At 43.5% G+C, this 27,855-nt stretch overlaps 1 protein-coding gene across 4 annotated transcripts in view; it reads right to left on the bottom strand.

Moving 5' to 3' along the window:
• Nucleotides 1-4,296: 4,296 nt before the first annotated feature.
• TAOK3 (TAO kinase 3) overlaps nucleotides 4,297-27,855 on the bottom strand; it is a 165,208-nt gene continuing 141,649 nt past the window's right edge. For 3 of the 4 annotated variants that reach the window (XM_069960735.1, XM_069960731.1, XM_069960732.1), the window contains 6 exons: nucleotides 26,362-26,502; nucleotides 16,553-16,756; nucleotides 15,431-15,670; nucleotides 14,532-14,744; nucleotides 11,904-12,086; nucleotides 4,297-7,822 (listed from right to left, as the gene is read on the bottom strand). In XM_069960735.1, the coding sequence (XP_069816836.1) occupies nucleotides 7,661-7,822; nucleotides 11,904-12,086; nucleotides 14,532-14,744; nucleotides 15,431-15,670; nucleotides 16,553-16,756; nucleotides 26,362-26,502 (1,143 nt within the window). In that variant the 3' untranslated portion in view covers nucleotides 4,297-7,660. The remainder of the gene's footprint in view (nucleotides 7,823-11,903; nucleotides 12,087-14,531; nucleotides 14,745-15,430; nucleotides 15,671-16,552; nucleotides 16,757-26,361; nucleotides 26,503-27,855) is intronic. The other variant, XM_069960733.1, reaches the window with a different exon arrangement.

Genomic DNA, 27,855 nt, shown 5'->3' with positions numbered 1-27,855 from the left:
CCTCATCAGAACAAACAAAACACAAAGTCGCTGCTTGTTTTAGACCGAGTAGACGATTTTATGATATATAGTAAAATGGAAAATTAGAAAGAAAAACCCCCCGAAAAAACGCAAAAAATCTGTTTAACATAAAAACTTGAATTAATGGGTATCTGTCATCATAATCACAATGCTGAGATCTCCCAGGTCCAGTCGGCAGAACACCATGTACGGACGGAATTCTGTGGATGTGTGGTTAACCCCTTAGATGCAGTTGGGGTAATGCTACCGTACATTGTACTACCACCAATAGTATGTGGATGAGCAGGTGTAAACACTAAAGATGCGGCAGCACTTACGGAATCACCCCTTAGGATCCATTTACACAGAAAGATTATCTGCCAAAGATTTGAAGCCAAAGCCAGGAACAGACTATAAACAGAGATCAGGTCAAAGGAAAGCCTGAAATTTCTCCTCTTTTCAAATCCACTCCTGCCTTTGGCTTCAAATCTTTGGCAGATAATCTTTCTGTGTAAACGCACCATTACAATTCTCATTAGGGAAGGTGTTGGGATTGGACCTCAATCAATTTATTATTGATGTCATCAATATTTTTTAAAGGGAACCAATCACACAAAAATTGGCTATAAAGCTAAGGAAACGTGCTGGTAGATCAGCCAGCACACTTCCTAACCATCCCCCTGTCCCCTATACATAGAGCCCGCAAAATTAGTTTATTAGTCTCCCAGGCTCTATGCAAATTACCTTGTAAGTAGTCACGGTGGGCGGGCGGCTTCTTCAAGTAGTCGCGGTGGGCGAGTGTCTTCTTCAAGTAGTCACTGTCCTGGGCCGGCTCCGGCGTTGTAATCACGCCCCTCTGGGCATGTGTAGAAAGCGCCTCATGGTGATGTCATTAGGGGGGGGCGGCATTGCACGTCGGCCTGGCCGACGTCTTTACTAAGCTACGCATGCGCAGTGCAGCCGGAGAAGACGCTGCGGTACTGCGCCTGCGCGGCGTAGTACAGCAGCGGCTAAACCCACAGTACTGTGCATGCGCAGCTTAGTAAAGACGTCGGCCAGGCCGACGTGCAATGCCGCCCCCCCCCCTAATGACGTCACCATGAGGCGCTTTCTACACATGCCCAGAGGGGCGTGATTACAGCGCTGGAGCCGGCCCAGGACAGTGACTACTTGAAGAAGACACCCGCCCACCGTGACTACTTGAAGAAGCCGCCCGCCCACCGTGACTACTTACAAGGTAATTTGCATAGAGCCCGGGAGACTAATAAACTAACTTTGCGGTTACTGGTTTACTGTCTTTACTGCTGCGTACCCCTCCTCTTCTGAAGGGTTGCCTTTTCGGACTATGTTGGTTGTTGCCAATTTGTGGTTTGTACTTTCTGTTCTGTACTGTTTTGCGCAGGGTTTGGGCTAGTGTACTGGCCTCCCTGTGGTTATGTGTCTTCCAAAAAATACAAAACCTTTAATAAAAACTATTTGATTGAAAAAAAAACTAACTTTGCGGGCTCTATGTAGAGGGGACGGAGGCGACAGGGGGATGGTTAGGAAGCGTGCTGGCTGATCTATTAGCACGTTTCCTTAGCTTTATAGCTAATTTTTGTGTGATTGGTTCCCTTTAAGGCTGGATCTGGATAACCCCTTCAATGTAAAAACAGTTTCACTTCAAATGGATTTTAACGTACCGGACTCTTCTGTAGGAGATAAGATGGCACATTGGGCATCCGGGCTGCAGATTCCTCTTCTGTACAAAGGCTGCTGGAAAGTTAGGACTTACCTTCAGAGACAATACAGCACAAAATAAAGGATACAAACTATTACATATGAAAGACATGTTTATAACAAAGCATTACATTGTTTTTCTCAACCTAAAATAGTGAATGGCACATAAATGGTTGACTAGTGGAATCCTCATTACAAATGATGAGACAGGCAGGTGATGAACATTTTTTTATTTACAAATATACTAAAATATCTCCGACAGTGAGTCACACCTGCTCCCCCCCCTCACCAAGGACCTGAAACGCATTGCCTTTTTTTTTTTTTTTTTTAAAGTGCATGCAAAAAAGAATTAAAAGCCTTTGTTTTCTTTCATTGATTTTTTTAAACGTTTTCTTTTTATTGTAAGAAAATACACAGCTTGAAAACGTGGATAATGTAATATTTAAAAGACCAAAAAGACAGGAGGGGACAGGGCAGAGGAGAAAAAAAAAAATATTAAAAAAGACTGGGCTGATTGCGTTAAGATCCCCCCCCCCCCCATCTTTAAATACTGAACTGGAAAAGAATCCCTTGTCCCGTTTGAAGAAAAAAAAATTAAATAAAAATGACAAAATAAAAAAAAATAAAAATCTATAAATTATCAACAAAAGAGGAAGAGAGAGATAAAAGGTTAATTTTCCGATCTGAATAACAGCTGTTAAAATACAATAAGAAAATATGTAAAATCTCTCCTTAAATTCATTCTATACAGAAAATACATGATTTTTGGCCACGGTCCCCGTGTGGTTTTTGTGCTAGTGGGACAGTGGGCGCTGGGATGCCGTGTGCACACACCCTTCTGCTTAACAACTGTTACAGCAGCAAAACCAGTGGAGCAGAGCATTGCTTTGAATGGGCTGTGCTTATTCAGAGTCCACTCTCTGGCCAATTCAAAGGCTGCGTACTTTCAGGGGAAAAAAAAAAATCTTTATGCTGTGCTGTAGAAGCCTGCACAATGAGGCTCTGCCAGAAGCATAAAAATTAAACATGTTTTTGCTTGAAGAATTTTTTTTTTTTTTTTTTTGAGGCTGCAGACCATACAGACAAATAAGCACCATCACACCCCCAGAACACTACTTTGTGCACTGCTCCAGAGGCGTGTAATGAGAGAACATGTACAGCATATACAAAAAACTGTGAGGCATCAGGCCATTAGATCCCACAAAGCCACCTCATAAGGTTCTTTATGTACAGAACAACTTCACGGCAAAAGACCAGCAGTACAACTTCTTCAGAACAGTAAGTGCAAGAGTATACCTAATAAAAGCCACGATTAACAGCTCCGTCATGGACTCAGAGTAGTACTCAGAGCTGGGTCTTTCGGCAGTGATATATCAGCCCCTAGGGGGCAGAGTTCTTCCAACGTGTAACACAATGCATAGTAATGACAATGCATAAAACACGCACACGAATACTCGCGCACACCACACTGTAGCGCAATAAATTACTAAGAAAGTAGGTACCTAATTTGTACTTGTTGCAATAGTTTAGCAACTTCTGTGATAGGTTTAATGAAAGTCCAGGATTTAAAAAAACAAACAAAAACAAAACACAAGGATGTGGTAGATTCTAGTAAATGCAGTAGATGGTAACCCATTCACTCGCCATACAGAACACTGGAAATAATAGACTGAAAGCTTATGAGAATGCTTTACTGCCACACACAGACCTTCGGCATCCAGGGGGACGCTTCAGTGTTGAACATTGCAGGTAAAAGAGTTTTTTGACCGCTACACAGCAGAAATTGCGTATCCATAAAAACGGAACGCGGGCACAATGGTCTAAACCAATGGCGTCTGTATACTGCTGCAAAAGGCATGGCAAAAAAAGAGCGAAAACAATCAATCATTCTTCCATCCAATCCCACACAATGATAGCACCGTTACTTCAGAACAGGTTTATTCGACAGGTGATACTGTTCCTTTGCTATAGAGAAAACAAAGCACTGCTGCGTCACTAGTCATATGTCCTAATATCAGCAAACTAAATTACAGTACCGTTATTCATTTAAAGCAATGAACTATTGAGAGCTGCTTGGGTGAAAGGTCACAAGCCTGCAGCCACAAAGGGGTTTGTTTTGTTCCACAGAGAGTGGGGCCCAAATGAGCACAGTTTATGGAGAGCTGTGGATGTCAAATCAGGCACCACACAAAAGCTTATTGGACTCCAGAATAGAGATTACGTACCCAGTCCTGGTTTTACATTTCTATTCCAGCTCCTAGAACAGGATGGGGAACCTTCGGCCCTCCAGCTGTTGCAAAACTACAATTCCTATCATGCCTGGACAGCCAAAGCGAAGCTTTGGCTGTCCAGGCATGATGGGAATTGTAGTTTTGCAACAGCTGGAGTGCCGAAGGTTCCCCATTTCTGTCCTAGAAGATGTGTATAAATATTGCACTTACAATTCCCAGGCTTAGCTAATACATCATTTGTACACAAAAACATCACCATTTTTACGTTGGTCCAGAATTCCCCCCCCCCCCCACCCAATATTTCTTCAAATACCTTCATTTAGCATAAATAATAAATCCATCTGTATCAATTTTCAGGTTTATTTGTGTATTATTGTGCCAATTCCCAAAAACTAAAAATACTGCAAAAAATATTGTATATGCTTCACCTTAAATTCAGGTTCCTCATCATTACAAGGATGCACTCAAAATGATGAAAACAATCTGATTTTTTTTTTTTCTCAGATACTGGCTTTGGTGTCCAAAAATCATCATCATCATAATCATCATCGTCAATATAATGGTCAAATTTCCGTATAAAATATTCTGTTAATAGATTCATTCTATGAACTCAAAGGAAATTGTCATGAAATAAGGAAACACAAAATAAAATTCAACTATTTAGGAGTTTTTCAAAATTGTACACTTTTTATGTGACAGGTGCAGAGTGGCAAAAAAAGGTGTCTCTTTGTGAACATACAGTTACATATATCCATAAAGAACAGACGATTCTATGAATTAGTACCCGAATTGAATTCTATGTACCGAAAATGTAAAATCCAGAGGACGTCTTCCCACCTAATTCATGAGGACCAGGATGTACTAAGCCAGAGTAGAGGTAAATAATTATTACAAAATTTGAACAACTGAGATCAAAAGAGGATAAAGCTGTAATTGCCACTTTGAATGGCAGCGACCAGAACATCTTAAAAAAAATAATAAATAAAATAAAAAATAAATTTGAGGGGGGAAAAAAAAATTAACATTAATTTTTATTGATTGAGACTTTCCTTTTTTTCCCCGATTCAAATATTAAACAAATAGTAATAAAGTCTCCAAGTCATTTGTGGCAAAAATACTCCGCAAAGTTTTGTTTGTTTTTTTAATAATATTCTTGAACAAATACAATACATTAATTGTCTAACAGCATTTTTCTTTACATACTTTTCATCTTCAAAAATATTTTCTCTATAGAAGATGTTTTATTTTTTGTTATTTTTAATAATTTTTATGAATGCCTTAAAACGTTGCTCTTTGAGGAAACACTGACTCAGTACATCACAGCCATCGTCTATTAAATTTTAATGCCCCTTCCCAAAAAAAAAAAAAAAAAAAAAAAAGGAGAAAGGAGAAATAAAAAAAGGAAAAGAAAATATGAGAAAAACTTATTAAAAAACAAAACAAAAAAACAACACTTCAAAAACATTCATCCCTCTTGTCCTCACAGCTTTGAAAGTTCCAAATAAAATTTTCAGTGGGCCACAACTAGTATTGAACAAGTGCTCTCAGATAGGGTAATTCCTTTAAAGTAAAAAAAAAAAAAAAAAAAAAAAAAAAGGGAATAGGGTATATACAAAATCTAACTGTAGAGGCCTATCTATTCACAGTTTGTTAATGTTTTAAAATGAGGCGTTAATACGTCTAAATCAGGACTAGGGAAGGAACCATTGTAAACCTTCGCCTTGAATACTCTTTTCAAGTCCAGTTTTATAAGATTTTTTGTAGTCTATACCCAGGCACATGGAGTTACTCTGTGCTCAGGACACTTACAACCTATTACAGGCATTAGAGGAGAGGGATGAAAAATACAATCATTTTTTTTTCTTTTACCAATGTTCAAACTGCTGTATTACCAGATACACAGTGTAAATAAACATTTTTTTTCTTTTTACATCCTGGTATACATTAGCAATATATTGCAAAGGTTTAGCAAAAGTTTATCCCTTGGCACGATAAGGTACCAAAGCCTTTGAGTAAATAGTGTATTTTGGTCTTAATTTCCCAGCTGCCTTATGTCAGTAAAGAATACATCTGGTATATACATATAAGAAAACCAGGACTGGAGTAGAAAGTACCGCTGATTTAGAGCCAAAAGTGCATTGAAAATTCAAAGTCAATTTCTGCTCCTGCCAGCAAAAGTCTTCAAAATAATATAAAAGAAAAAACAAAAAAATAAAAAAAAAAAAATGAAAAAACAAAAACAAAAATAAAAAAAATTATATATTTTCACAAGACATTCTACCCACCCCATCTGCCCAAACAACCCCACCCCAGTTCTGCTTCTCCCCCCCAACAATATGTCTATATATATATACAACATGATTGGTTTCTGTAAAATGTATCAAACCTCAATAGTTTAATAAAATCTCTTCTTTTTTTTTTTATTCCTGACGAACAAATACCAAAAAAACAACAATGTTTAACGCAGCAGCAGTAACCTTAAGGCTGCAGTTTTATGCTTCTCTCTCTCTTTTATGTATTAAATTGTATATATATATATATTTATTATTATTATTATTTATTTTTTTTGCTTGTACTTTAATGTTTGCGGAAACCAACAGATATTCACATTTTTGTTGGTTCGTCGTTACGTTTGTCTCCTCTTTTCTCTCTGGTCTCTCGGATGTGTTATTGAACATCGATAAATTAATCTCTTCATCCCTGAGTTTTAGTTTGAAGTGTGAGGCACTTTAGAAGATTGGAAGGTTTTCGTCTTCACTGGATACCGACCCAGCACAAAAAAAATAGAGGTGTTTTTCTTGGTAACCAAACTTCTGAAAGTGCCAAGAATGACCCCCCACTGTTAAGACGCGGTAAAAGTCATAAACCAGATCTTACTTAAAACACCACCACTAAACTGGCTCAGGGTTGAAGGGGTTAATCACAGACTTTGACAACTGTTGTGCATCATGGGTTATGAAACCGACTAAAATTGTGGGCAGCCATCTTCCACAAAGTAGGGACTTTTCACTGGACTGCAGGACATGTAGGTCAAGTCCCGGCAGAGGAATCGCGAACACATAGCTTTCACCCCCTCAGAGTACTCAAAAGACACCAGGGACTCACACCTCTCACCTCCGTCCAAATACAGGCTAATAGACACATGACCCTCGCAAGCCCTCCGACAGAGGCATAGGGAATACATACCTCTCCTCCATCCTCACACTGAGATAGAAAGCACATACCTCTCACCATCTTCCCCAAGGAACATCATGGACAAAACTTTGAATAATCAAGTTATCTCTTTCCACAAAAGGGGGTTATGAATAAAGGAAGAGTTTCGACACAAAACACAACTGTTACTTCAAGACTCCTTCCCGCTGTTTGAATCTTCGGTTTGTATAACAAGCACCAATGTTCTGATGGATTGAAAATTTGAGTGACAATCAGGGACACTTGAGAGGTATGCCAGGGAGCTCGCTCCGTGCTCAGATTTGCCCAGAGGCACCCTGGTGAGTAAAAAGAATTACAGGCACTAGTGTCCGACGGACGTCAGAGATAGATAGAGACAGAGAGAGAGAGAAAAAAGAGAGAAGGGGAGGGGGGAGAGAGAGAAGAGAGAGAGAGAGCACGCCCGTTAAAATGGGGAATGTACGTTTTGCAGGTTCTCCTTGCTGTCATTGTTAATAATATTATTGTTCTTTTATTTAAATGGCAAAAACTGGCCTCTCTCATCTATAGTCCTCCTTGGGATATTCTAACGTCACCAGATTTCCAAAGCCCATCCGTAAACTTTCCATATCGAAGGTTTCAATTTCTCTTTCTTGGCGTTCAAATAGATGCTTGATCCTCTCGCTGCGCTCCTTCTGAAGGGCTGCCAACTCTTCTTCAATCTAAAAAAAACAAAACAAAAAGACGCCCATTCACACTACAGAATAAAAAGATTGCAGTTTTTTTTTTTTTTTGTGCTTATTTTATTCCAATAAAAAAAAACACTTTAATCCGCAAATCTCAAATTCCACATTTTCCAACCTTATCTGTGACTTATTTAAGTGCCAGGCTTTATTTTCTCCTCCACGCATTTAAGGGTCCGCGGAGAAGGATGCTAAGTACTGCACCAGACAAAGTCAGGGGCTGCAATGAACTGCAGCGACAGCACATTGTTTGGCATAGCTGGGAATTCTGGCCGCCGGTGATTGGCTGACGGGATGCAGCCAGTCAGATGAGGCCACCGATGACATCACCTGTTGCTAGGAGTTTCCAGCACAGGATTGTTGGTGAAGATGAGTAGCAGATTTTAAGAGTATGTATATTAATATGAAGCGCTGCACATGAGGATTGCATGTGTGTGTGTATATATACCAACAAGACACAACAATCACTGAACTCAGGGAAAAACAATATATATACACACACACACATACATTTATTATTAGAGGTATTATATATATATATATATATATATATATATATATATATATATATATATATATATATATATACATACATACACATACATACATACATACACATACCAACAAAACACAACAATCACTGAACTCAGGGAGAACAACATACACACACACATATATACACACACATTATATTATATATCTATATATATATATCTATATATATCTATATATATATCTATATATATATATATATATATATATATATATATATATATCTCTATATATATATATATATATATATATATATATATATATCTATATATATATATATATATATATATATATATATATATAAATAACACATATCCATAGTTATTCTTGAAGTAACTAAAAGGACTTCATTTTTTTTTATTTAGGTGCATTTGTAAAGTAACCAGAAATACTGACAAAATTAAAAACAAAACTTACGTGTTCGCCCCTAACACACATTTATTCGCCTCTTTCTAAGTCAATACAACTACAGACAGAAGAGGCACATGACATGTATGATACATTGAGATGTGTCTCTATCTGGATTTACACATTTATAGTAGGATATATGGATGCTCACAGGTAGACTGAGTGTTTATGGGTCTGCCGGAGATCGCCATGCACAGAGGGGGAGCAGTAGTCGCACATTACCACTGTTCCATACTGACAGGATATTTGGGACACCCATTTAAAATGACAGAGTGTCTCGGGAGGCAGAGACCAGTGATCAGACAATTATTCCCTGTCCTATAGTGTTGCTGATAAGGTTTTTTTTATGCCGATTTGGATTTTATCTGGCTCTTCATTGTTTTTTCACCAGGTTTACACATTTGGCTCCCTTTACAAATTTGGGTGTATTGTGTGCCATTTGGATTTAAAGCGACTCTGTACCCAGAATCTGACCCCCCCAAACCACTTGTACCTTCGGATAGCTGCTTTTAATCCAAGATCTGTCCTGGGGTCCGTTCGGCAGGTCATGCAGTTATTGTCCTAAAAAACAACTTTTAAACTTGCAGCCCCGTGCCCAATGGCTGGGGCTTAGAATATCTGTGCCCTAACTTTGCACCACCCCTCCGTCCCTCCTCCCCACCCTCTTCATCATTAGGAATGCCACTGGAACATTTTCTCCTGTCTGAACATTGCACAGGTGTCTTAACGATCCAGCCCATGTGACATGCTGACACAGGTGGGGAATAGGAGACAAATCTGCCTGGAGCATTCCTAATGATGAGGAGGGCTGGGAGGAGGGACAGAGAGGTTGTGCCAGCCTAATGTAAACACAATCTAGGCCACTCCCGTAGGGCACGGGGATGCCAGTTTTAAAGTTGTTTTTTAGCACAATAACTGCATCACCTGCCAAACGGACCGCAGGACAGATCTTGGATTAAAAGCAGCTATCCGAAGGTACAAGTGGTTGGGGGGGGGGGGGGGTCAGATTGTGGGTACAGAGTCGCTTTAAAAGGGGAACTATCAACAGGATAGAGGAATCTAACCTGCTGATATGTCTCTAATGTGCTCGGGATGCTGACAATGATGGGATGTCTCTTACCTTCCTCCTCGGCACCGTTCCTGTGCTGTTAACAGTGTAATCCTCAGTCTGGAGCACCGGTAGGAGCACTGCCCCCCCCCACACCCCACCCCATGAGTCAGCCAACTCCTTCTGATGATAATCAATGGAGCAGGTGGACCAGATCTGCACTCTGGGGGTGGGGCTGTGCTCCTATGGGTGCTCCTGAGCACGGACTACACTGCTAACAGCACAGGAACGGCGCTAAGGAGGAAGGTAAGAGACATACTTTCCTTCTCTTATGCCCGTGTGCAATATGGCGCTATCAGCAGGTTAGATTTGATAGGTTAGAGCTGATACTTCCCCTTGAATGTGTCCCTCCAATGCTGTTGTCACTTTTCTGAAAAATTACAAGTCATTCTTCTAAATCGCTGTCATTTTGAACATGGCACCAAAACTATTATACTAGTGGCCATTTTTCCGGCAACCCTACATTAGAAGACAAAGCTTCCTGTTCTATCTCCAGCACGAGACCCAGCGTAATGTAATTCTATGGTACTGGGTCTCTGCTCTGGAAATAGGTGCTGTGGAGACGAGGAGGGAGGCACAGTCTTCTAATGCAGAGTTATAAGTGGGGAGGAGAACAGGGGCTCGGTACAGTTATTCGGGCACCAAATTCAAATGAGACATAAAAAAATAAAATAAATTACTATTGTGGAGGACAACAGCACTGGAGGTATAATGGGTTTATCCAGGCTTAGAGATACAAGGCATTCCTTCAAGAAACAGCACCACTCCTGACCTTAGGGCCTGTTCACACTGAACAAAACAAGCGGAAATTTCAAACAGAACCCGTGCCATGGACGCTGCTCAAAAATTCTGTCTGCCTCACTGTCTCAAAGTGATGTGTTGCGCGCTTCTGCTTTCTGTTGCTCTCCGCTAAAAGAATTGACAAGTAAATTCTTTGAGGTCAGAGCAGAGGCGCACAAGACATCACACTGAAACAGCAAGGCAGACGAGATTTCGGGCTGAGTCCGTGGCGCAGGGTCTGTTTGGAATTTCCGCCCGTTTTGCTCAGTGTGAACATAGCCTTAGTTTGGTTGGGTTTGCAACTCCATTTAAGTGCATAATACCACACACAACCTGAGGACAGGAGTCATGCTGTCAAGGCTGCAGCTATGTTTTTCTGATTTTGGATATTGCCTTTAAAACAAATCAAAACGCAAAAAAACCTTAAAAACTACATTTTTCCTACCCACACAACACTGTTGAAATTTCCTGACCACTTTAAAGGGAACAAATCACCAGAAAAATCTATCCTAAGCTAACAAGCAGTGCTTAAACAGCCTTAGGGTATGTTCACACTGAGTAAAACAGGTGGAACTTTCCGCTGCGCAATCCTGCCTGTCTCAGTGTCCCATCTATGGGAGAGTGCACGGTCCTCCACTCTCCGCTCAAAGTAGTGACATGTCACTTCTTCGAGCGGAGGCAGCTGGGGAGTGCGCTGTACAGATTTCAATAGTAAAGCTGTTGCGTTGTGGACACAACGACTGTACAATCTCTTGTAAAGTGAAGCAATTTGCTAAGTCGATGAGAATAGTAAATCTGTTTCCGCACTAGAATGGCAGAGTCTGCAGCATTACTGTGCAGAACAAAGTCAGAATATCTTCATTATGAAACCAATGTGAGTACAAAAGGGTTGAAATCCACTACAAAAATCTAAAAGAAATCCATCACCTATATAACAAATCCAATGCATTTCCCAAACTCTGCTCTTTTCCTCCTGCCATGTGGGAATGGGGCAAAATTTTGCTGAGCAATCTGTTATGTCTGAATGTGGCCTTTAGCCGATATTAATATTGCAAACTTTTAGCACCAGAAAGACAAAACTACGTTTTTCTGAGAAAAAAAATAGCAAGAGTGTCTAGGAGTGGGGTAGGCTCTTACGGACATACTAACAACCAACCGTGAGCATATAGAGCGACCAGCGTATCCCATTTCATCTGCAGAACATATCTGTACCTTCTGTTCCAGGTGCGCTCTGCGAAGGGACACCCTCTGTTCCAACTTTTGCAGCTCACGCTCATGCTGTGCCTCCGTCTGCATCTTGATCTTGCTCTGGTAGGCATTGAGCAGCTCCATTTCCTGTTGAAGCTGCTGCCTTAGAGCCTGGCATTCTGCTTCTTGAGCCTCATCCAAGCGCAGCTGTAATGACAGTAACAGAAGAAATGTCAGGGGGTCGAAGTAATTTATATGTAGTAGATGGCAGAAGATGGGATCTGATTGGCCCAAGTTACCAAAGACTCAACAAGTGACTATGTTAGGTATGAAGTGGTGCGGTCATCGCACACCTTTATATAAATATATATATTATTTTTTACATGCATGATTTATAAGTTGGTCTAATTAATCGATTTAATGGCACAGTACACCACAGTTCAGCCGCATCAAGAGCTATGTATATAGTCTCTATATATTTGCACATTTAAAATTTTGACACAGCACAGCGAAACAGCGAGATTTATCTGACAGATTTTTCAAGCCAAAGCCAGGAACAGACTATTAACAGGGAACAGGTCATAAAGGAAAGACTGAGATTTCTCCTCCTTTCATATCCATTCCTGGCTTTGGCTTCAATGATCTGTCAGATAAACCTGTCTATGTGAACATAGATTATGAGCAGATAATGCCCCCGGGTTCATCTAGTCGGCCCAGTTAGTATTTCCTTTCTAATTATCTCAGGATAGTTATATATGTATATACCAGGCAGGTTACATTCAGTCGGAGGTGGGCGAGCGACAGAATGCGCCAGAGCATATCCCTGTGATTTCCTCAGTGTGCAAGGGCCCTAAAGCTTCTGTGTGTCCTATGAATAAAACCTGGTCATTTCCTGAGTATTTTTCAGGAGCTTCATCTGTCAGGGTACAGAAGAGAAATGTATATGGCTCTTCACGTATGTGGAATATGTTCACAGATCTCAATGTAATTAGGGATTATCCAGAATTAGAAAACCACAGATAGCGGCGCCCTTCTCTTGTCCTTAGTGTGTTTGTGGTACTGCAGCTCAGTAAATGAAGCAGAGCTGTAATACCACACACAGTCTGAGGATAAGGGTGGCGCTGTCTTGGAAGGCAGGAGCTATGTTTTTCTAATCTTGAACAACCCCCTTAAAATAAAAATATGCACTAACCAGAAATCCCACGTATATCACTGCTAAAAGGGGAACAACGCAAGGATTTTATCTGAGATGCCAGGGGATGGACCTTCAGCTTTTGTATATTTATGGTAAACGCACTGGTAGTATTTAACAGCAACCATGTACACGATCATCAGTGCTTGTTGATAACATATTATTTATTCATGTACAAGTATTTAGCCATCAGTCTCTTGAGAACACAAAAAATCCAGATGAGGTAGTGAATCATTTTTAATATACCTGATTACTTGAAACCATTAAAAGAGAACCAATCAGCACCTGCAGCAGTAGCTTTAGTAAGGAGAAAAAGTACTTATATTCTTCTGAGCAAAGCTGGGAGAGGGGCGGCATCTAGTCATCTGGGCGGGGAGCCACCCGTGACTGGTCACCGATCTCTGCCTGTCAGCATACAGTGAGGGGATGATTGACAGCCAGTGAGGCCTTTTAGTAACCAATCATCCTGGCACTGCACAACGACAGGCAGAGAACCGTGACCGCGCTGAAAGTATGGGTGTCCTTCTGAAGCAGCCTCATGGTGTGGTGTGCGCATGTCTAGGTGCGGGTGTGGGTCACGTGCCGGATATGCGTTCCAGCCCCGGGAGGCCGGAAGAGGAAGTGGTGGGATTCTGTCGCCACCCCATAACCGGCGCCAATGTCATCTGCTGCATCCATTTGCCGCCATAAAAAGCGGGATGAGCCAGTAGTTAGCTATGCCTTCCTGATGAAGCAGTAATACAGCGAAACGTGCGTCAAGGGGGATTCACAGTGTCACGGACAAGCTGCACCTATGGGTAAGTGTGGGATGGTGAATATTATATATGGTTCCTATCATAAATCGGCTGTTATCTTTGCCTAATTTGGGGCACGTCTGTTGATGCATGTTGTGAAGGGGGACATGTACATCACCACGATTTAAAGATGTATTATAATTATGCATGCTGCTTGTCCGCACATTGGTTTTAATCAATAAAATTTACCTTTTTAATGATAACTAGCCTAATTTACTTGTTCTGAGTATAAAATTTTATGGTAGAGGCGGAGATGTTGCTTAAAGGGTAATCTGGAGATAATAGAGATAATAAATGTATATATATATATATATATATATATATATATATATATATATATATATATATATATATATAATATATAATAATAAGTTCTATCCAGGAAGAATTAAGGTATAAATGGTTCCCTTTAAGTTGCAAAAAACTGAATTTTGTTTGTTAGCCCATGTAATTGTGTGTCTGCTGTATTTGGTTGCAGAAGTGCTGCAAACAGTACAATAGTAGTGTATCAGAATGGTGGCTGCGCATGAGTCAGTCCATTTCTATCATTGGCAACAGAAATGATAAAAGGATGAGATAGATCCTACAGAATTCTTAGATCGTTCTATAACAAACACGTCAGGCAGGTATGCGAGTGTTTGTAAGGTCATTTATAGGCTTCCTTACCGCTTGGGAGGCCATCATTTCATTGATGCTTTGCTCATACTGCTCAGCAAGGATGGCCAATTTGCGTGTCTGCTCGTCCTTCAGGGACTTGAGTATTGTCTTGTGCTCACACTTTGGGGATACCTCCAGCTGGTGATTCTTTAGGGCCTTGTACTGCTTGGTCTGCACTTTGCATGTGTCCTGAAACTGTTTCTTAATCTGCATTTCCATGACCTGTACAAGAAACATTCAATATGATTACATATCCAGATAGAACTCCGACTGATGCATACGAGAACAGCAACATCTCTGGAAAGAAGACCGGACATAAAATAAAGAAGAAGCTCTTTCAGAACTTCACTACAAAGTAGGTATTTTTCATAATCTGGACACTGGGACATTGCTGATATGGGAACATAATAGAATCGTGTCAGTCTCATTGAAGCAGTAGTGGAATTCTAGCCTGTGAGGAGTTACATGTTATAATGGAGTGGTCAATTTACTGACACAGACACGCTTGCATGTGTGATATGGGTGCGGTTTCTTAAACCACCTCCAGCTCTACGCAGCCGAAAACAGCCAAAGCACAAGAGTTAAGCGAACAGTTTGGGGCGCCGGCATTTGCGCGACTCTCATTAAATAAGCCAAAAGGGAAATCAGGCAAAGTCACTTTCCTGAACACTTCCGTTGGCTACGAACAGGCTGGCAAGACCTGCATCTAAATGACACTTGTGTCTTAAGTGTCCCAGATGCTTTTACCCCTTTAAGATCCGGGGCACAGTCCCATGAGCTATGATGTTTATGTAACCCCAGAAGCTACGTAAACATCATAACTCACAGGGCTACACAGACTCTGCAACTCCCATGAAAGTTTCTGGTTTGCCGACCAGGAAGACCCCTTTGAGGAGGATGGAAAGTACCTTGAGATTCTTGGGTTGCTGCCGGAGTTCCATCACATGTTTCCGATGTAACTCCCTTTCCCTGCGCTTGTTGTATTCCAGCTGATTCTCCAGTTCAGTCTGATGCTGCAGACGTATAAGGTCCATCCGAAGTTTCTGCAACATGTGCAGCTGCCGGTACTCCAGCTCCCGAGTTGACTCGTCGTGCCGGATTAACATGGCATGCTCCATTTCTTTCTGGGTTCGCTTTTTATTGAGCTCCTGGGAAGGATATAACAATTACATACCAGACAGAACTCGCCATTGAAGAGAGTGGAAGCCAAATGCCAGAACACAGCTACTTCCTAAACAGGAATAATAGTTCTGCATTATCGGATAGATGCCCTAAAACCAAAATCTCTCTCAAAGATTCTGAAGACTTCCAATAGGGCTGGAATTTTCAGCATTCTAAGATACTATTTGGTTCTTTCAGAACACCTTAAAGGGGTACTCCAGGCAACAGTGAAAAATCCAAAGGGAAGGGGCATAGTAAAGAAGTCCTACCTACCCTTCCCTATACCCCCACGGCGCATAGTCACGGGGTTGCTCCTGTGACGTCATGGCTCCAGCTCAGAAATGCTCGCTCAGCCAATCAGTGGCGGGTCATAGCTGCAGTCACTGACTGGCTAAGTGGGTACTTCCTAGGGGGCTGTGGCATGGGGACGGGTAAGTAGGACTTCCTTATTATGCCCATTCTTGCAGGATTTCTCACGGTTGCCCAGCATATACTGCTTAAATCGCTATGGTCTTGACTGACTCTCTAGATTACTTACTGACTCTTTCTGTTCTACTCCATTATGGACTGTCCTAGGCCACTTAACCATCTATCATTCCGTAGCACACTGTGCTTTACCTACTTTGACCACAGCCGACCTAAAGATGCATGAAAACCATTAGTACACCGGAGATTATATACAAATGTACGAAAAAAGCAGAATCCAAAATGCACATAAAAGGTAAGAAGCCAATCCGCACACGTCCATTTACTTTACGTGGTAACAATAACTTTTCCTTTTGACACTTGGTTGTACACAGGGATATAGCCACAGTAACCGAGCCTAAAGAGACTGGAGGAACATGTGGCCAGAAAGTGAAGGGTCTCACCTCACGGATGTGCTGCTGCTCAACTTCATGCCTTTTAATCATTATCTTCCTCTTGAAGAGTCGGCAATTTTTCTCATAGTACAGTCTCTGTTGGCTAAGGAGTTGAGCTTCTTCCTCAGCCTGAGTGTGCTGGAGGTTCTCTTTATGCTTTGATATGCGTTCCTGTTTTTCTTTCTTGGGCGTGCTATGGTCCTCATTCATTTCCTGGATGTGAGAGGTGACCCGTCACTAACAGACATTTTCACGTTTATAATGTACTACATAGTTTAGGATGTATCTAATCTTTGTTACTTTTGTATAATACTGGCTATATGTTAGGGAAGTCCTTATAGTGAAAAAAAAACCCTGTCCATAAAAAAACAACAAAAAAAACACTACTCGGACTATCTTTAATGCAGCTATCCTGCAAAATGTGGCTGTACCACTATTAAAGGGGTAGTTCACACACACAAAAAAAAATAAATCTTTAAAATCAACTGGTCCCAGAAAGTGCCGGAGACTCGTAATTTTACTTCTATTAAAAAATCTCAAGTCTTCCAGTTCGTATCAGCTGCTTTATGTCCTGCAGGAAGTGGCGTATTCTCACTGCTGCCACCTCTGTCCATGTCAGGGAATTGTCCAGAGCAGCAGCAAAACACCAGAGAAAACCTCTTTCTCTCCAGACTGGAGAGAAAACACCACTTCCTGTAGTACATACAGCAGCTGATAAGTACTTGAAGACTTGAGATTTTTTTAATAGAAGAAAATTTTTGTAACTGTCAGCTGGGAAGTGGTGAACGCTTTTTGAGATATCTATTGCTACAGATGGATTCTTTCTCCAGAATAAAACAGGATTTATACCATTAGCATATTATTCATTTGGTGTAATAGCACAAGCAGGGGACGTGCACGCCAGCTGAATGTTGCCTTTCTGCATGAACCGAAATCCTAAAAGTGATATCAATGGTTTGCTGGCTGTCACTCCATGCAACAGGTGTCAGCAGACCGCCACTATCTTCTATGGGCGAACCTGGACCACCCCAAGATCATCTGGGCAGCGTGGAATGAGGAGCAAGCCAGTACGGAGCTGACAGGATGGCGAGCACTTGCTCCCAATATTATATACACACACACACACACACACACACACACATTACATTATAATATATATATATATATATACATATATATATACACACACACACATATAATATATATTATATATACACACACACATATATTATATATACACATACATACACATATACAAACACACAGAAGCTACTGTAATATTACAGAAATTCCCTTTAGGTTGCTGGAGACACATGGACAACAAAAATGAATCCCACGTTTGTTTTTTCAGACACACGATACAGAATCCCAGCAAATCTGCAAATTATTACAGGACAGAGGAAAGAAGATGCCGGCCAGGATGGTAAGAGAAGGGAGGACAGAGGCCCACAGTCACTATAGTAAAATTATCCAATTACATTCTAAATGATCTAATTGTTAAAGTGAGTGTACAAAGCTTTTAGTATTACCAGCCTGGCCCCGCTGCGCTGACTTTAAAGGGGTACTCCAGCGGCATCGCAGCGCTCTGGTGCCCGGTTCCTGGCCGCTTCCTGGTGTCTGAAGCGGGCCCAAGACGTGACGTCTCAGGTCCGCTCATCCAGTCAGTGAAGGAGGCGGGATCCGTTTCAAGTCCGCTCAGATCCTGCCTCTGTCACTGACTGGCTGAGCGGGCTTGAGACGTATCGTCTTGGGCCCGCGTCAGACACAAGGAAGCGGCCGGGAACCGGGGAGGTGAGTGGACATCTTTTCCCTCAGCCAACTCCCCCCCCCCCCCCCCCCCGCTGGAGTACCCCTTTAATAGTGCCAATCATAATTCAGCCGCAGCCCGTGTCCCCTCTACTTTTGCTATGAAATTAGGCTGGTCCGGCGCACAGCCCCCCTTCCCCTCACCACTCAGTGCACAAATTCCTCCTCTCATCACCGCTGGCCCTCCTCATTATTGAAATCTGTCCGTGGTCTGGCTGTGGGAGATGACAGAAGAGATCTGTAAACTGGGGGTGCTGGCCCCGCCTCCAGGGCACCAGACAAACCGATTTGCATATTCAACTAAACGTTACTCTCTTGGTAAGCAGTCTGCATTATGAGTAATGACAGTACAGTCAGAGCCAGCGCAGCAGTACAGATCTAGTAGTAGACATGCCAAAAGTTCAGATCGGTCCGGGTCAGAGTCTGTTTTGAAAGAAAGATTTTTGGTGGAGTACCTCTTTAGGGTGCCTTCACACCTACCGTATCGCAGCAGAAAATCCGCTGCGGATCCGCAGCAGATTTGATTAAATGAATGAACACAGCATCAAATACGCACTGTCAAAGCGGATTTGACAGTGCGTATTTGATGCTGTGTTCATTCATTTAGTTAAATCTGCTGCGGATCCGCAGCGGATTTTCTGCTGCGATACGGTAGGTGTGAAGGCACCCTTAAAGGGAACCTGTCAGGTTGGAACCAGGTACAGAGCTGCGGACATGGGCAGATAGATGGTAGGAAGATAAAACAAGTGATGCTTTTGTCTTTGCTGATGGCCTTTTGCAAAGTTATAAAACTGCACATTTCCTCAAAAGCTGAAGTGCCGCAGCTACCTGCCGCTCTACCTGGTAGGGACCTGACAGATTCCCTTTAGGGTATGTGCACACTGAGGAACAGGTGAGGAGTAGGTGAGGAATCCGCTCTTATTTCAGCTTGAAATTCCCCCCCCGTAAAATATGAACAGAGCAACGTCTCATTGTGTTCAATGGGATTTCCACTCTTGTTGTTCACACTGCAGAATTTCCAAACAGAATTTTCTGCTGCAGATCCATTTTCTGCCCAAAGTAGTAACATGTCAATTCTTTGGGCGGATTCTTCTAGAGGAATCCTATAGAAATCAGTGAGATTAAAGGGAACCAGTCAGCCCAATTGGGCTATGGTTCCCAGGAACAATGTATAAAGCTCCTGCAGCCTTATACATACTGGCCCCTCTGCCTGTCAATCATCCCGCCGAGCACGCTGACAGGCAGAGCACGGTGACTAGACATGAGCGGGGAGCCGCCCAGATGACTACCTTCCTGTCCGTGTCTGTCACAAGCCGGGGGAATAAAAGTCATTTTCCCTGGTATAAAGCTCCTGCTGCAGCCACGGTCGGTATGTGCTATGGCTGCTGCAGGAGCTTTATACATTGCTCCAGGGAACCATACCAGCCCAATTGGGCTGACTGGTTCCCTTTAAATTCTGCTTGAATTCCGTTTGCATTCCACTCGAATTCTGCCAGAGCTGAATAGATGAAGAATTTCAATCAGAAAACTTTCCTCTACAATTCCTCAAAAATTCCTCAGTGTGCACATACCCTAAGGGCATTCCACGGCGGAATTCCGCTAGTTTTGCTACGTGTGAACGGGGCCTTCTCAAGGTTGTATTGCTGAGCTTGCAGCATGCATCCTCCCTCTCCCACCCCTCTCTGCCTTAAGTGATTGGCAGATATTGGTTTCCAGCACCGATCACTGTATGTCAATCAGTAAGGGCCAGCTCAAAGAGTAAAACTGGCGGAATTCCGCCGACCTCTGCGTCATACTAGCAATCTATGGGAGGCTCGCATGCCTCCGCGTGGAAGAATTGACATGTCCACTCTTACGCCAGTTTTACTCAAAGTGAACTGGCCCTAAAGGCAGGGGGATAAGCGGCCATTCAAACTGAGCCAAAAAACAAGAACAAAAAACAAATATTAATCTATTAGATAACCAATCACCGCTAAAACAGCCCTGCAACATTACATAAAGCGCTAAAGAGCCACCTGGCACTCATTCGGACCATAACTTTTCACATTTCCTGCGCGGTGTGCCAATTATCTTTTAGTCATCTGGGTGGTCCTCTTCCTGTAATCACAGCTGGTGGGAGATGTGGGCTGTGATCACACCTCTCAGGGTATGATTACGTCCTGTAAACTTGCATGGCCATAGACGGCATCGCTAGGCCGTACCTGACAGAGCGCACCAGTTGGACTCTGGTGTACAGCGCATTTCAGGCCTAGTCATGACATTGCAGTCCTTACAATACAGGACGTGATGCTGCAAGGTCTGCAATAGACCAGTAACCAGCTCTGCAATTATAGCCGAAATCTACCATCAGCTGTGACTATTTGGCCGAGGAGGACCGCCTAGGTGACTAGATAAAGGTAATTGGCATCTGGTGTGGGAAATTTTAATTTTTAGTTTATTTTCAAGGCTAATAGGAGAGCTGGTAGTGATTAGTTATACGGTCAGAATCAGAGCTGGGGGCTGAAGGGCTGAATTGGTGGGGATTGGTTCTCTTTAAAGCAGGGATGGGGAACAGTCAGCCCTCCAGCTGTTGCAAAACTACAAATCCCATCATGCCTGGATAGCCGGCTGTCGAGGCATGATGGGAATTGTAGTTTTGCAACAGCTGGAGGGTCGAAGGTTACCTATCTATGCTTTAAAGAGAAACTATCAGCAGGTTAGAAGCAGTTTTCATGTACTCTGTAGTTGAATCTTTCTGCTAATGAGGCGGTATGGTGCACTGATCCACTCCCACTGCCCCCCTTCTAATAGGCATTAGGGTGCACTCTGTAGTGATGTTGCTCCAGCACTACTTATTGCAGAGTGCCGGAAAAATACTCATAAGGAAGGGAGGCGTGGCCCGGTTGGTAGCCACGCCCCCTGCAACAAACTGCCCAGTTTGCATATGGATTTAACTACAGAGTTCTGAGGATGAAGGTAAGAAACTGCTCTTCATCCTCAGCGACCCGTAGGCTATAGGGACATTTCAGGTGCTTCTAACCTGTTAATAGTTTCCCTTTAACCAAGTACTGGAACATCACTGCAGGAAAACGTGTTGAACCAGACGGACGTACACAGATAGGATGAAAAAAATAGACATAATATGTTGTATTGCACTTTTGACTGCAGTGATTAATATTTAACCACTCTGGTGATTTATGTCTCGTTTTTTTCTGTAAGATCAAAAAGTGAGAATCAGACTAAAATTCTGTAGGAAGAACAAGTAACCATGAGAACCAAGCCATCGATAAAGTCTTCCTTGTTGGTTTAACACAAGAATGATTTCTCCCCTTCAGTGGCGGATTAAATGTACCCTGGGCCCCGGGCTGTCCACCCACCCGGGCCCCCCCCCCCCCCCCCCCCACTGTCCCCAATAAACACTGCCTGCCTGCCTCCCCTCCCTGCTGGCCCCAATAAACATAATGTTTGGTCCCTTGCTGCTACCCCCAGTAAGCATTGCCCACCCCACCTCCACTGCCCCCAATAAACATATCGCCACCTCACCTGGTCCCCTGATGTTGCCCCCCCCCAAGGTCACAGCAGCACAGAGGATGTCAGGAGAAGAGGGTGCTGATCTTATAGGAGAGGTCCGAGCAGCACAGAGGATGTCAGGAGAGGAGGGTGCTAATCCTATAGGAGATAGTCCCCCTTTATAGATGGTCTCCCTCTTCCCCCTTATAGCTGGTCCTCCTCTTTCCCTCTTTATAGCTGGTCCCCCTCTTTCCCCCCTTATAGCTGGTCCCCCTCTTTCCCCCTTATAGCTCGTCCCCCTCTTCCCTCTCCCCCCTTATAGCTGGTCCTCCTTTCCCCCCTTATAGCTGGTCCCCCTCTTCCCTCTCCCCCCTTATAGCTGGTCCTCCTTTTCCCCCTTATAGATGGTCCCCCTCTCCCCCCTCCCTTATAGATGGTCCCCCTCTCCCCCCTCCCTTATAGATGGTCCCCCTCTCCCCCCTCCCTTATAGATGTTCCCACTCTCCCCCCCCCTTTATAGATGGTCCCCCTCTTTCCCCCCTTTATAGATGGTCCCCCTCTTTCCCCCCTTTATAGATGGTCCCCCTCTCCCCCTCCCTTTATAGATGGTCCCCCTCTCCCCCCTCCCTTTATAGATGGTCCCCCTCTTTCCCCCCCTTATAGCTGGTCCTCCTTTCCTCCCCTTATAGATGGTCCCCCTCTCCCCCCCCCCCCCTTTATAGATGCCCCCCCCCCCCTTTCCCCCCCTTTATAGATGCCCCCCCAGTGAGTAAATAACACAAAAATAACAAAATACAACTCACCTACCCAGCGTTCCCCCGTCGATCCTCTCTCCGTCTGATGCGCGGCTGCTGGGGGTGTCCGGTCCTCTCCCCGGCAGCGCGCGCATCACACAGCTCCTAGTGCCGCCTGGGCCCTGACTTCCGGTACGTGCGCTCCCAGTACCGGAAGTCAGGGCCCCAGGCGGCACTAGGAGCTGTGTGATGCGCGCGCTGCCGGGAGAGGACCGGACACCCCCGGCAGCCGCGCATCAGACGGAGGCAGCCGGAGACTCTTGTGACCGCAAGCGAAACAATGCTTGCGGTCACAAGAGTGCAGTGGCGGGGGGGCCTCCCGGGCAGCATTATAATGTGGGCGGCAAGGCATGGGCCCCCCCGGAGCCTCGGGCCCCGGGCGGCCGCCCAAACCGCCTACATTATAATCCGCCATTGCTCCCCTTTCTGTGCACGAGTGATAAAAATGCTTAAAGGGGTTATTCAGCACTACAAAACATAGCCACTTTCTTCCTAAGACAACAATGCTCTTGTCTCCAGGTCAGGTGTGGTGTGCAATCAAGCTCCATTCACAACAGTGGAACAGTGTTACAGAACCCGCGCTAGAGTCTCTGGAGAAAAGTGGGCGTGTCTTTGTAGCACTGGAGAACCCCTTTAAAAGGGGATATGTCACCTCCAATATGGTCTCTCTTAGTAAATACTTGTATTCCACAGGAAACAACAACAACTCTGGAACATATTTTCTCGGAGCTATGTGTTGTGCTGTTAATTTATTTCAACTTAAAGGAGAAGTCTGGTGAAAAATTTTAGTAAAGTATTGTATTGCTCCCCAAAAGTTATACAAATCCCCAATATACACTTTATATGCTTATAAAGTGCTCTTTTCCCTGCACTTTCTACTGCATCAAGGCTTCACTTCCTGGCTAACATGGGGATGTCACTTCCTGGCTAACATGGGGATGTCACTTCCTGGCTAACATGGGGGACGTCACTTCCTGGCTAACATGGGGGACGTCACTTCCTGGCTAACATGGGGGACGTCACTTCCTGGCTAACATGGGGGACGTCACTTCCTGGCTAACATGGGGGACGTCACTTCCTGGCTAACATGGGGGACGTCACTTCCTGGCTAACATGGGGGACGTCACTTCCTGGATAACATGGGTGATGTCACGACTCCCAGAGCTGTGCGGGCTGTGGCTGCTGGAGAGGATGATAGCAGAGGGGTGTTCAGTGTCCCTCCAGTGCCCTGTGTCCCTCAGTGTCCCCCTGCCATCATCCTCTCCAGCAGCCACAGCCCGCACAGCTCTAAGAGTCAGGGCGTGACATCACCATGTTATCCAGGAAGTGACATCACCATGTTATCCAGGAAGTGAAGCCTTGATGCAGAAGTGCAGGGAAAAAAGAGCTTTATAAGAATTTCCTGTAATAAGTGTATATTTGGGATTTGTACAGTTTTTGGGAAGCAATACAATACTTGAATAAAAATGTTGGCCGGACTTCTCCTTTAAAGTTTACAAACAGACAACTAGGTGTGGCCGTTCTCAAAGAGGTGTGACACTACTCAGTCTGATGTGGTCTTCATTGAGTGCACAATGTCAGACATGTAAGAGCACACGTCCAATTTAGTAACACCTGTTTGTCAATCTGTTCATAAAAGTCTAAATGGAATAAAGGGGAAAGACAATACAGAAATCTAATAAAAGACGCCACGTTTAAGAAGTGTCACAGTGTACAAGCACATACAAGGATTTGCTTTAAAGGGAACCTGTCATCGCTTTCACAATAAGTCCCAGTCAGCTTCTCCCCACCAGCCTTGAGTGATAGATATCTCCTTGTCTGGGGTTTACTGAGAGATCCCATCAATAATCGGACAGTGGGCACGATTGATGACTTGTGCTTTGGGCAGCATGGAAGTGATGACAAGTTCCCTTTAAACAAACTCAGCAGGAAAGCCAACAGGCCCACTTTAAAACATTAAATAAATCCACATTAGAGTACTGTAAGCTTATCACACATCACGTAATACTTTCCCTCAGACGTCATCACAAAAGTATACAGACAGAGATGAATTGTTTTGAGGTAAAAATAGAAGAAAAAGCCATAGAATTCTCAAACTCACAGACAGTATTACCGATATATTACATCTCAGCTGCATCAGATGATCAACATTCACTGAAAAGGTGCCGATCACCCGTTCAAGATGCTGCTGCTTCATTTACAGGCTATGGACACATAGGATATTTTTTTTTTTTTTTTACATTTACTTACGTGAAACTTTTCAATTCATTTTTTTTTAAGTATTTACTAAGTTTCAGTCTGCAATTCAGTCTAACCTGCTGATAGGTCCCTATTGCACAGGAGACGCTGAGGATGATGGGATGTCTCGTATAGCATGTGTTGTACCATCCTCCTCTGCATTCTGGTGCAGTTGGTCATTTGCTCCACGGTCCTGTGAGACTGTTAGGAGCACTGAGCTACTGATCGCCAATCCGGCCCTTTCTAATGATAAGGAATGGAGTGGGCCGCAAGGGGGCAAGTGGGATTGTGGATATAGGGATGGACAGTGCTCCTAATGGACCCACCAGAATGTGGAGCACAAGACTAACTGCACAGAAACAGTGCCAAGGAGGAAGGTAAGGAACACGCTATAAGAGACACGCACTATTAGAGACACGCACTATTAGAGACACGCACTATTAGAGACACGCACTATTAGAGACACGCACTATTAGAGACACGCACTATTAGAGACACGCACTATTAGAGACACGCACTATTAGAGACACGCACTATAAGAGACACGCACTATAAGAGACACGCACTATAAGAGACACGCACTATAAGAGACACGCACTATAAGAGACACGCTACCATCCTCCTCAGCGTCTCCTGTGCAATAGGGACATATCAGCAGGTTAGATTCGCCTAAGCTGCTGAGAGTTCCCCTTTAAAGCCTTTCATAATTTTCAGACACCTGATATCTAGTGTGCAGCCGGTTTATTCTTTATTTCAGACTTCTCATGTCCCTCCCTGTAACACATGCTGGATAATGCTGCTGCCTTCAATAACTCATGTAGCAGTATAACTTCATTCCTGACAAGGCCTATGGAACTAATCCTGCCTCTACTAGTGCTTTCCTTCTTTTTCTCTAAAACCTAAGTGATCTGATATCTCTGAAGACTTGGCAGAGAATAGTGATGGTGGACACATGGTGTACAATGGTGTATGGTGTACATGGTGTATGGTGTACAACATGATGGTGTACAACCTCCTCCTTGCCGCTATCTCCAGCACTGACAGTAGAGAGTACTGACACAGCCCAGAGCAGCGTGCTCTTGGATCTAGGTTTAACCTGTTATATAATTTACACAGTCTCCATATCAGAAAATTAGTCGGATTTAGTTTCTAATGAAGGCTTTTCAGGCAAATCTTTCTTTCTGAATTTAGGAAGTAAATGAACAAAACACAGAAAGTATCCATAGCCGTAAATGATAGAAGCCGCCATTACTGGAGCACCTTAACCTCCCTATTATTTGTGATGGGCAAAAAGAAACTTCTGATTTGCTGTAGTTTAAAGCAGAGAATTAACCCCCGAAAGGAAGACAATCCTCCCAACCAGGGGACAGTAAGCTCCAGCGACAACCGCCAATAGAAATGACCAAGAATGATGAGCGATCGGTAGGGTGCAATCGGTCTTCGGAAGCCTAAACCAAGAAAACAAGTGATGGTTCCCAGAGCCGAGCATACTTCTGCACATGCCTCTTTAATCTTTTCCTTGCAAATCTTGTACTGCTTTTTCTGACTTTCTAAGAAGGATGTTAAGTCTTTCTTTTGTTGGGCTATGATCTGTTGCTGAAATCTCCTTTCATCCGCTGCAGCCAACTTTGCCTGTGGGAAAAAAAAAAAAAAAGAAATAATGAGATTTTTGTTACACACACACTGATCATTTATAACACACATACAGTCCCGGATCCCAAAATATTCTGGATAAAACTCAATTCAAATCTTGAAGGGTAATAAATGGGGAAGAAAGTATATCTGTGTCACAGAAAATGGTCCCCAACTCTATCAATCAATACAAATATAAATATATACACACACATACATAAAACACACACAAACACACACACACACACACACAACAAAACAGGCCTCATATACTACACTCAGAAAGTTCTGCATTATCATACACTACAGCAGATTAGTACATAGACGCTCTACACACACATAAAACCTACAAAACGACTGCTCACAAGTGCACTAAAATGTGGTTTTACCATGGTCCAATTCGGTATCTCCACCTTCCCATAGAATTCTCCCCTGCTGCTATAGTTATGGGCACTGTGGACCTACCTCAGCCACTGACTAGAGATGAGAGAATTTACAGTAAAGTGAAGTGCTCAATCAGCAATCCGCTCACCAGCCGGCTGTCTTCTTAGGGTACGATTACATGGAGAATATTGGCCGTACTTGGCCGATTAACAGCTGTTCTGGCCGATAACCACAGTGTAATAGCCAAACAACGATCAGCCGACATGTCGATTGCTGGTTTATAACAAGAACCAAAATCCTGTTGCTAATGGCAACAGTCTGCTGGCCGACGCTACATATATTAGGAGTGGTGGTAGCGGACTGCAATTATCTCCTATAAGCCCCCCTCCTGCAGCTCCCCATGGCGACCTGCTGCACCCCGCTTTCTTTCTATGCATGTAATAGCACGAACAGTGAATTGGGAACCAGGAGCAAGTGAGCACTGCACAACAGGTCGACGTTCACTTACTCCTTTACATCTGGCCGTGTAATAGGGCCCTAACTCACTGCCGCTCCTCCCCGTGTCCTGGGAGAAGTCTCCCAGCACTGGATCCAGCTTTTCCCAGCGACCCAGGGAGGAGTGGCACTGAGTTATAAGGCAGCAACTGATGAGAGGATTGCACAGATAACAAAGCCCTTTGCTTCATTAGGATATGTTCACACTGAGTAAATCAGGCGGAATCCCAACTGCCTCAGTGTGCCATAGCCTGTCTATGGGAGGGTGAGCGCTCCTCCACTGCCGCCACTCTCCACTCAAAGAAGTGATGTGTCACTTCTCTGAGCGGAGAACGGCGGTAGTGGAAGAGCGCGCAAGTGCCAGATATTTGTAAATTACTTCTGTTAAAAAAGTTCAAGTATTTCAGTACTTATCAGCTGCTGTATGTCCTGCAGGAAGTGGTGTATTCTCTCCAGTCAGACAGAGGTGGCAGC

Source organism: Dendropsophus ebraccatus, chromosome 3 (genome assembly GCF_027789765.1).
Source record: "Dendropsophus ebraccatus isolate aDenEbr1 chromosome 3, aDenEbr1.pat, whole genome shotgun sequence".
Classification (NCBI taxonomy): Eukaryota; Metazoa; Chordata; class Amphibia; order Anura; family Hylidae; genus Dendropsophus; species Dendropsophus ebraccatus.
The sequence above is the reverse complement of the archived record's forward strand: the minus strand, read 5'-3'. Positions and strand labels throughout refer to the sequence as shown.